Source organism: Octopus bimaculoides, chromosome 21 (genome assembly GCF_001194135.2).
Source record: "Octopus bimaculoides isolate UCB-OBI-ISO-001 chromosome 21, ASM119413v2, whole genome shotgun sequence".
In the NCBI taxonomy this organism is placed as follows: Eukaryota; Metazoa; Mollusca; class Cephalopoda; order Octopoda; family Octopodidae; genus Octopus; species Octopus bimaculoides.
The window spans coordinates 28867272-28879051 of NC_069001.1; the positions used below are offsets into that span (position 1 = coordinate 28867272).

Sequence of the window (11780 nt, forward strand, 5' to 3'; positions counted from 1 at the left end):
TTGAGCAAGACAGTTTATTTCACGTTGCTCCAGTTCACTTAGCTGTAGAAATGAGTTGCGACGTCACAGGTGCCAAGCATATCAGCCCCTTTGCCTTTCCCTTTCCCTTGGATAAAATCAGTGGTGTGGTGAGAGGAAGGCTGATATGCATGGGCGACTGCTGGTCTTCCACAAACAACCTTGCCCGGACTTGTGCCTGGGAGGGTAACTTTCTAAGTGCAATCCCATGGTCAGTCATGACCGAAGAGGGTCTCGCATATAATCTTTACTCTCTTTTACTCTTTTAATTGTTTCAGTCATTTGACTGTAGCCATGCTGGAGCACCGCCTTTAGTCGAGCAAATCGACCCGAGGACTCTTTCTTTGTAAGCATAGTAGTTATTCTATCGGTCTATTTTGCCGAACCGCTAACTTACGGGGGACGTAAACACACCAGCATCGGTTATCAAGCGATATTGGGGGGACAAACACAAACATACATACACACACACACACACACACATATATATATATATATGTATATATATATATATATATATATATATACGATGGGCTTCTTTCAGTTTTCCGTCTACCAAATCCACTCACAAGGCTTTGGTCGGCCCGAGGCTATAGTAGAAGACACTTTCCCAAGATGCCACGCTGTGGGACTGAACGTCCGACCAAGGGGTTGGGAAGCAAGCTTCCTACCATCCAACCATGTTTGCTCCTATGTCCAAAACCAATTTTGATGTATTTGCAATTCAGGCGCGGTGTCCTGTCGAGGAAAATTTTTGCCGGTGCGTTCAAAAAGTATCCCACTCTATGTTTTCCGGCCCAAACTATTGCCGTACAAAGTTGTTGGTAATCAAACTCAATTCAATTCAAACATCAAATGTTGGTGATAGTCAAACTCAAATCATTCAGAAGATTCAGTAGATCTTTGGTCATGACGCCATGAGTAAAACTCATCAAGGTGTGTTAGAACCACTTGAAACATGGCCGAAACCGCAATGGAGCGTGAGGCAGACTTAGAGAGGCTATACACAAGCTAGAAGGAGGAGGCGGGTAAGAATGGAAGATTGTCGTGTAACAATCCCAGCAGTTGCTCACGAAGTGGGAACAGGCACATGATTGATAAGTGTATTCCATTTTAATGAAGGATTTGTACATGGGGAGAGGCGCCGGAGAATTTCGTTCCCAGGGTGCTGGCAAAACGGCAGAAGCAACTCAGGATATGCTGGACTGTGCAAACCACGACCCAGACTATCATCACTGGCTATGAGACAGAGTATAGCCTCTGCTCGATGCGTTCCTTCATCTTGCGGGAAAACAAAAACCCAAAGAGTGCGCACTAAACGTCTGTATTCGGGGTGGAAACTGATGCGGCCAACCGGCGCGAAAATTTTCACGCAGGTGCAGGAAGCTTGGTATGAGCTTTCCCTAACGAAGTTGCTCACACGGCATTAGTTTTCTCGGGACAAAATAAAATCGGATACGTTTTGAACGCACCCCATACGTCTATAGGATGATATAACTGATGACATAATATACATCTATATTCCATTAACTGTAAGTGCAGAGTATTCCGATTCATTTCCTATGACCAAATGTTATCATCTTACGTGTTCCGATTTATTTCGAAACTTAGAGATTAGAGACACGACTGACACTATTCCTTGTCATCTTATTGAACGTGTTCCATTTTATTCTTGTGTATACTCTACATTTCTGAGAAATTCCATATCCAGAAACAGCTCGTAGTAACATTTATGAAGGAGTTCAAGGTGATATCTAATTATCGTCATAGTAACCATTTAGCAAGCATATTTATGTACAACTCACAGAGAAATTAACGTTCCAGAAGATCGAGGATTTAAGAAAATTACGAAGGAAATGTAAGCGCCTTGTAATTTCTATACTTATATATGATACTTGCTCAACGTTTCACTGTGCCGTATAACAGTAATTTTCATTACACGAGATGATTCAGTATCTGAAATCGAGATTTGGCAAGCACTAATAGTGAGTCACATTTCAACCAGAACATCGCTGAGGCTTCAGATGTAGCGGACATCTAATTGACTTGCATATATACTCTTCTCCGCAGGAATATCCGTGTAATAGATATGTAAATTGCCAACTAGCCAAGTACAGATATAAATTCTACAAAAATTCGTAAATGTTTGCTTCTTCAGTTTGTATTCACAGACGAATGTATGATTGTACTGGCGTATATGCATGCGGCTATCTATGATTGTATGTATACGCGTATAAAAATAGATCCGTGTGCATATATATATATATATATATATATATATATATATATATGGGTGTATGTGAGGTGGTGTATGTACGGCGTGTACGTGTACGTCTGTCTATTCCAGTACGTACATCTTTATCAAAGTAATGCATGCGTAATTCGTACGTAGCTACATGGATACATACATACACACGTGATTTATCTTCCAGGAAGGAAATAAAATATCTACTGGCTTATAATTTGATTACATAGCAGCATTAGTCTATTAAATATTATTGAATCTAGTCGCGATACCCTCTACGCTGGATCTGGCATCTTTTTTTTATGATACACATGTATATTCACATTAACTATATATATATATATATATATATATATATATATAAAGAGATAAAGTCTTCGTAATCGGGGAACACATAAAGTTATGTTGATGAAGAGAGGAGCCGGTAAAAATAAATGATTGAGAGGGAAATGAAAAACAATTTGGTATGTTCTGCTGTACTGGGTTGCGCAAACATCGATCTGCCTGGATAATAGCGGTTTTTATTAATGTTGCAATATTCAAATCTAAATATCGGGAAACGATGAGTAGAAAACTTCAGCCATAAAGTAAACTCGATATCTATAATATTTGAATCACTTACAAGCGCATAATTTAACAAGCCGTCAAGTGATGTTCTGTATAGATTATATGTATTTTATATACTTTATATAGACATATTACATTACGATTTGCACGCTGTGTTCACTACTGATGCTACTAGATATTGTGTGAAGTTTTGTTTGTATTTTAGAAAAGAGTATAGAGGGATATAGTATAGAATACAGAGGATATATCTGAACGAAAGTTTTCATATTGTCTTAAGTTTTTAAGCGAAATCGCATTAACAGTCTGCATAAACCCCGTGACCGGCTAAGAATGGCCGGTCAAGGGATCGGCTAAGAATAGCAATCAAATCCAACTCAGAACATATATTTTAAAGGCGGCAAACTGGCGGACCCTCTAGCACGCAGGACAAAATGCTTAGCAGTATTTCGGCCGTCGCTACGTTTTAAGTTCGAATTCCGCCGACGACGACTTTGCCTTTCATCCTTTTTGGCTTCGATAAATTAAGTACCAGTGAAACAGTGGGGTCGGTGTAATCGACTAGTCCCTCCTCCCCGCAAATTTCAGCCCTTGTGCCTTTAGTAGAAAGGATTATCATTATGATTGTTGTAGTTGTTGCTGCTGCTGTTGTTGTTCTTGTTGGTGTTGTTACTGTTTGCACGTTGGTCTTAGCAGCATTTCGTCCAAATTTACGTTCTGTGTTCAAATTCCACCAGGGTCAAATTTGCTTTTCATCGTTTCGGGGTCGATAAATTAAGTACCAGTGAAACACTGGAGTCCATATAATATTCTGGTCCCCTCTCCCAAAAATTCAGGCCTTGTGCCTATAGTAGAAAGGATTATGAAGATCACTGTTCCTGCAGTTGTTATTGTAACTGTAGCTAAATTTTAGCTTTTTACGGGTAACTTGGTCCACATTATCCAAGATGCCATCATTTATTAAAGATTTTAGTTTATCTCTAGCATTTGGAATGACTATGTAGAATATTGCTTCTCAACCATTTTTATTTATGGGTGCGTTGGATCCTTACTTTACTCGAATGGACGCTCTTGTGATTTGATATTAAAAATCAACAACCTATTATATTTTTATAATTAAATATTGGAAGCTGTATGAATGTCTTGCAAACAACTCGCACATTCAAGTGCTACCAGTCGAGAACTCCGCATACCGGAAGCCAGCAAGTGTATGGGGTCAGCAGGAGAGAATGCGCGCCGTTTCGGGGCCTACCTCTCGACGACATCAATGCTCACCGGCCCCCACTCACTGACATGAGGCCTCGCTTGCTAGATCAACTGGTTATTAAAAACAAAGCTCAATATTTCTCTAGCCATCGCTCATCGTCTCTTTTTAACTGATAAAATATTTTGTGTAGCGTAGAAGCATAACCAATGCATTTCAGATACATTTAAACAACGAAATCATATTTGGATTCCCAAGAGCCATATGAACCCTGGTTGGGACCAATACATGTAGAGAATACTTCAGTGATACGTACCGAAAACATTATTTAAGATATAAATATAACATTTGATTATAAGATAACCAGTTTTGCGTCCAGCGTTGACTTGTTCATTGACACGTGATTTCTGACATTCGATCTAACAGAGCAGTTAATACGAGGTCATTGATCCTTTAAAAACTGTGGCTGTCTATATTCCTCAATTCACATATCTCCTTCTTTATAATAGATAGATTTTATAGATTTCTCCAGAGTATACATTTGGTCATAGGTCAACTCGATCACGGCTGGCCTGGGGCTAAAAAAATAATTTCAACAACCCCAATAGTTTTCTAATGTGTAGTTATAAAATAATGCAGAATCTAAACGATGTTGAGGGAGGAAGCAGGATAAAATTTGTGAATGTTTTATCAACACAGATATAGCGTCACCTTGTTGAACCAAGTTCAGCAGAGCTTTCAACAGAAACAGTTATGTAACGTTGAGCTATTACCGTTATTTTCTTATCGATAGCCAAATGCATTCAGGCTGGGTCGCGTCACATACACACACAAACACACACAATTGAAGTTGAACCCTGACGGATTACCAATTATAGCACTTACGCAGCATACATATTGGTATAGATAATCCCTGAACTAAACCCCTCATATGCTCTCTCTCTCTTTCTCTCTCTCTCTCTTTTTCTCTCTCTCTCTCTCTCTTTCTCTCTCTCTCTCTATCTCTCTCTCTCTATATATATATATGTAAAATTCGTTTATTTGTTTCAGTCATTTGACTGTGTCCATAATGGAGCACTGGCTTTAGTCAAACGAATCGACCCCAGGATTTATTCTTTGTTAGCCTATTACTTACTTTTGCCGAACCGCAGCTATAGTAGAAAACACTTACCCAAGGTGTCACACAATGGAACTGAACCCGGAACCATGTATATATAATCGTTCGTACATTATACAATTCTTATTGTAAAGCGGTAGTTTGGAATTCGAACGAATTAGAGTTACAAAAATAGGTTGCTATCCCTTTGTGGCTTGCATCATGGAAACAATCTACAAATTCAGGCTGCTCTGTTTGTTATACTGTCAAAATATAACTGAGTACAGCCTAATATATAATAGCGACAGAAGCAGTATTAATATAGAGAGGTAATATAAATTTCGACTCACACGTGGATGTTCTGTTAGAGAGAAACTCCCATATTGGCTTTTCTTGGTGCAAAATGCACACATTTATTTCACCGGAGGGGAGATAAGCCTCTGTATGTCCAGCGCTGAGACGACCAGTTCACGTGATTTCGACGTTGTTTGGTCATGGCAATGATGGACACTTGACCTCTACATATAGCAACGATTCCTCTCCTCCGCCAGCGATATATAGAATAACAGTACCAGAATAGGCGCTGTTATTCTATTAGCCAGTGAACTTGTTTGATAAGAGATATCAGTTACAGAGGCAATATTAATGCTGAGAGGAAATAAATATCGCCACTTAAACGTGGATGCTCTATTAAAACAAATTATACTGCGGTAGAGAGTTTCTCATGAGTGGCAAATGATATATGGTAATATTTATGTAAAAACAGAACAACGTTTACCATATATGTTATCAATGATATATTTTAGTCTATCATTTGATCCCATTCAATACATGATTGAAACATTTATCAAAAATGCAATATCTGTTGGTTCAAGGATTAGCACAATTGCAAACTTTATTATAACGGTTGATAAAATATTTTGCGTTATTTATTGAAGGTCCTTCCTTTAATTTCTTAATTCAGATCCTGCCAAGATCAGTTTTGTCAGTATTCTCTAAAGTTGCCAATCATGGAGTAAGCATTAATCTAACAGCGGCGAACTTTCCCTCCATATCGTGTGTACTTAAATGAGTTGAACGCAGGTAGCGATTAAATAATAGACAAAATACACAATTTAAAATACGTTCCACTACTTTAAGAGATTGGGCAACATACTAACCTAATTCTGTTCTAACTTATAACAATCAAGGATATTCATTGTGCTCTAGGTCATTTAATGCATTTGGAAAGAATGCTAACGTATAAATGAGATAAAAGAAACCACCATACTTCTGGCTCTACATATTCAGGGCTGGAGGTGGAACCAAGTGTATTAGCTAATAAAATATTTACTGAACAGTTTTACATATCGACCTCGTTAAACGGGATGATCTCTTACATTTAGAGCTAGTTAAACTGGAGTGTATGCAATATAAGAAATATGAGTGAAGGGAATACTATTTCTTTTTTTCTTATACACACAACGTATGTTTTATTTCAAAACATTACACGTTTTGCAAACATAATTAATCAACAGACGTTTCGCATAACTTCTCACACGGATATTTTGCGTATATACAGAATGTTTAACAAAGGGATTCAAAGGGTTGGATCTGGCAGAGTTCATGATAATATGTTGGACAAATAACAAAATCGCTTACTCTTCGTAGCTTTTGCAACCCATTTCCTAATGCAATCAAATCTAAGTGACGTGACAGCTAAATTAATATGTATTATATCCGTGTGTCTGTGTGTACATGCATACAGCATTCTCTAATTTCCTATACGAGTATTCAGTATTTTACTTCACTTTCATGGTCAGTTTCATATGCTTGAGATATGTGAAACGGTGTTGTTTTTCTTTCTTCGTGCGATGTACGAGTTGCTCTTTATATTCTTTAAACGAAATAGTTAAACAATTAGGACAAACGAAAACAACAAAAAAACTATATCTACAATCTTATTTATTCTGCATATGATCGATTTCAGGATGTATTAAGCTATAGGATTCTCAATACTCTATATAACATCAAGTAAATGTAACCATCCAAGAATGCTATATCTGTTTTGCTTTATTGCAATATCTTGTTGTTTATGGCTGTGTTCTATCATTGTTACAACCGCAGTTTGACTTCGTAATTGAATACAGTGTAACTGGCACTGGAAGAATGCATTATAAAACAAAAAAGCCTATATTTAAGTAGTGAAAAATTGCATCCATAAATATAAATCCAAGATTTTGGAGCTCAATAAACTACCGGTGACCGTTCCATTTGACCTTTGGTTATATCCATTTTCTATATCTAGAGAATAAATATCTCTGTTCATTTGAATCTGTAAGTTTACAATGTATTTAAAGCAGGACAGAAGAAGAATGGCAATATAAGTTATTGCTGAACATTTGCAGAATTCTACTGCACCAATGCGATTTATTTTTGTATAAATTCTAACAAATAGTGGTCATATACTGTCAAAGTTTGTAAAGATAGGTTAAATACTTAAATGGAGAGGATGACAGCACTTTTTATGGAATACTTGGGACATGATAAGTTCGTATTCAGTTCTTTATATAGAACATATGAAAGAATCTCATTAATATATTGCGTATAGCTACGATTATGATGAACGACATTTCACAAAACAACAACAACAACAACAACAACAACAACAAAAATATATCAGAAACCGAAGGAAAAATATAATAATGTATAATAGAGGGAAAGAAAGCATGGCCTGGTAAAATGGGAACATACTTAAAATAAAATACGGATGTGACCTCCTATTATGCATAAAAGTGCTTTCTACTAGATAATCTCTAGTAGAGAGATGTCTGTTTCCATGTCCACAAATTAAGCGCGTTCTAAGTGATCTTAATTAAATCTGACATGACTTAGCTCTAGTTGAGGCTGCAGATCTGAATATATAATCAAGAATCGTATCGTTGAAAGTTGGTAAACTGCCAAGTGTTGGTAAACCACAAATCAACGAATCTCGATGACTCCTGGCATATTTTCAGTGACCTAGGACCATTTATGTTTTGTTTTGTTTTTTCCTGGACATAGTGTTGTACTGCTGAACGAATGGATCAATTTCCAGCTAAACGGCTCATTTTTACTAATTTTCTTTTTTTTTTTTCTGCTTTCTCCCAATAAATTTGCTAAAATGTTGGTGAGAATGCCAAGCCTGTATATTACAGGAGATTTCCACTCTGAAATTGCGTTTGTAATTTCATAGCAGAGAGAAGGCATTTGCCTTTGTGTTGAAGGGCATATTAGGAATGGCGGGGTCGACTTCTCCCTTTCTTATGTTATAGATATGATATATGTCCTGTTATTTTGATATATTACATTTTTATTTCTTTTCAATACGTGTATATATTATTATTGCTTTTCTCACTCCTATGGAAACGCAGGTTTTACAAATCGTCCTTTTCTGATACTGTAATAGGACAATAAAAGACTCCATTGTCTTCGTCGTCATCATCATTAAGGAGGTGAGATGGCAGAATCGGTAGCACGCAGGACAAAATGCATATCGATACTTTATTCACCTTTATGTTCTGCGTTCAAATTTTGCCGAAGTCACCTTCGCTTTTCATCCTTTCTGGGTCGACAAAATAAGTATCAGTGTAACAGTGGGTCCGATGTAATCGACTAGTCCCCTCCCACACATTTTTCAGCTTTTATGCATTCAGTAGAAAGGATTATTATAATTATTATTGTTCTTGTAGTTGTTGTATAATGTTGGTGATCTGGCAGACTCGTAAGCGCGTTGGGCAAAATACTCAACCGTATTTAATACGGTTCTTTACGTTCTGAATTCAAATTCTGTTGAGAGTTAACTTTAACGTCTGCGGTCGATAAAATAAGTACCAGTTGATTACTGGGTCGATATTAACAACTAACCCCTCCCCAAAAATTGCTGGCTTTATGCCGAAATTTGAAGCCAGTATTATGAGAGTGTTAGGTGGAGAGCTGGCAGAATAGTTAGCACGACGGGGATTTCGTCCGGCTTAAGTTTCTGAGTTCTAATACCTTCCAGGTCAGATTTACCTTCCATCCTTTTGCGGTCGATAATATAAGTGCCAGTTTAGCGCTGCGGGCTGCTGTAAACAATTTACGCCCTCCCTGCGAATGTGGTTGCCTTGTGCTATATTTTGAAACCATTATAAGAAGATCCTCGAACGAATATAATAATTATCGTCATCGTTGCTACTACCATCGTCATTATTATCATTTTACCCCTCTATATAAATACTTGCCCGTGGTGGCGCAATGGCCCAGTGGTTAGGGCAGTGGACTCGCGGTCATAGGATCGCGGTTTCGATTCCCAGACCGGGCGTTGTAAGTGTTTATTGAGCGAAAATACCTAAAAGCACCACGAGGCTCCGGCAGGGTATGGTGGCGAACCCTGCTGTACCCTTTCACCACAACTTTCTCTCACTCTTACTGTTTCTGTTGTGCCTGTAATCCAAAGGGTCAGCCTTGTCACACTGTGTCACGCTGAATATCCCCGAGAACTACGTTAAGGGTACACGTGTCTGTGGAGTGCTCAGCCACTTGCACGTTAATTTCATGAGCAGGCTGTTCCGTTGATCGGATCAACTGGAACCCTCGACGTCGTAAGCGACGGAGTGCCAGCACACATAAATACTTGCTATACGTTACTGTATCTCACTGATAAAAACTGTTGCTGATAATTCTCTAATATAATTTATACATTTAGTTATTGTTGGTTTTTATTATAGAAAATAGCTTTTTAAGTTTATTATTGTTGTTGACTTTTTTTTTATTAATTGTTGAGATTTCTTTTTATTTCTGTAATTTTTTTTTGTCTCGAAACATTATTCTTTCGGAATTTCATTAACTCACTACTAATTACTGCAAATGTGATATGATGAGTTCATGTTACTGCTGATGATTAAACAGAGAAGATTTAACTAATGATTCCTATTACGAACGATGATATATATATATATGATGGTGGTGGTGGTGGTGGTGGTGGTGGATCTCCGTCGTTGTCTGTCAGATGAATAAACTTCTCCAGCGTTATCGCATTTGTGGTTGAGCATTCTACTGATAAGTGTAACCTGGACGTAATTATCAGGTCAATAAAACATCAGTGTGACATTGTCAACATATACAATAAAACGAAATAGAATAGATGCTATTTCTATAACCATTTGGATTACGTTGCATCCATAGAAATACTTGCATAAGGTGAATGATTCGAGATTGTATTAAACAAAGGCGATCTGGCAGAAACGTTATCACACCGGTCAAAATGCTTAGGAGCACTTTGTCCGTTTTTACTTGCCGAGTTCAAAGAGCGCCGGGGTTGACTTTGCCTTAAATCATTTCAGGGTCGATAAAATAAAGACCACTTGAATCATGGGATTGATGTAATCGAATATCGTCTACCCAGAAAATTTCAGGCCACCCGTCAACTGCAGAAAGAAATATATTCATTTCTACTCTAGGCACAAGGCCCGAATTTTTTATTATTATTTTTTTTTTTTTTTGCAACTGGTACTTAACCTATTGACACCGGAAGGATGAAAGGCAAAGTCAAGCTAGGCGGAATTTGAACTCAGAACGTAAAGATAGACGAAGTATCACTAAGCATTTCGCCCGACGTACTAAAGTTTCTGCCAGCTCGCCGCATTTAGATGTAATAACATTGCAATATTAATATTATTTTAAGTGCGAATATACTTGATGCGCGTTCGAAATGGGGAACAAGCTATTTACTGCGTTTTATCACGGATAATATATCTTGGTTGTTGACATATGGCGTGTATAGACCTAGATCCCCTCGCAGCGCTACCTACCAAGACAGTGAGATGCTAGCATTTCGGAGTATTATCTCCTCATCGGTCAGAGACACTAGGCAGACGACGCTACGAGTTCAATTAAGAGAATTACTTCTCTTATGCTTTTCCAGCGACTTCGCTATGACTGGTAGCGCTATACAGCGGGTCACCGTAAATAAATTACAGAGGGGGAGCGCTGAACATTGATAACTAAACAATGATTTCAATTTTTTGCGACAAGGGCAGCTTGGGGGAGGGATTAAGTAAAATACATCGACCCGTTGCGTAACTGGTGCTTATTTAATCGACCCAAAATGGATGACAGGCAAAGTCGACCTCGGCAGAATTTGAGCTCAGAACGTAGCGACGGGCGAAATACCGCTAAGCATTTCGCACGGCGCACTAACGATTCTGCAAGTTCGCTGCCTTAGTGATAACTAAATTATGTTAAGCGTGAAGTTATCAAGTGTGACATCACAGAACTAATACAGGAATGTCTTTCTTTTCTAGGTCGGTGTATGGAATTTGAATACAGGAACAAACTTTTCAATTCCACAGACAGAACCTGCCCCTCCATTCGGAAACAAAACAATGGTGGTGACCACTATACTGGTAAGACTGTCTTTATTTTTCCAGTAATTATCTTATTGATATATAGTTCCTTCATCTCCTACCCTTCCTCCAACACCTGGCCATATGTTATCATTCCACTATTTTCCAGTTTCTTTATAATGTCTCAGCTTAACTTTTTCGTCCTTGTAAGCATGATGGTCCATATCTTACTTTGCAATTTGTTGATTTGCCCCAAAATCAGGCCATGTCCTATTATCTTCATTTGTGGCTGAATGTGAGATTATATAT

The 11780-nt window shown here is 37.9% G+C and overlaps 1 protein-coding gene across 1 annotated transcript in view; it reads left to right on the forward strand.

Annotated features, from left to right (window-relative positions):
• The window catches only part of LOC106883108 (glutamate receptor ionotropic, kainate 2-like), a 676112-nt gene extending 664440 nt beyond the window's left edge, over nucleotides 1-11672 (forward strand). The window contains exon 9 of the mRNA XM_052975463.1: nucleotides 11430-11672. Coding sequence (XP_052831423.1) covers nucleotides 11430-11558 — 129 coding nt within the window. The 3' untranslated portion in view covers nucleotides 11559-11672. The remainder of the gene's footprint in view (nucleotides 1-11429) is intronic.
• Nucleotides 11673-11780: the final 108 nt, after the last annotated feature.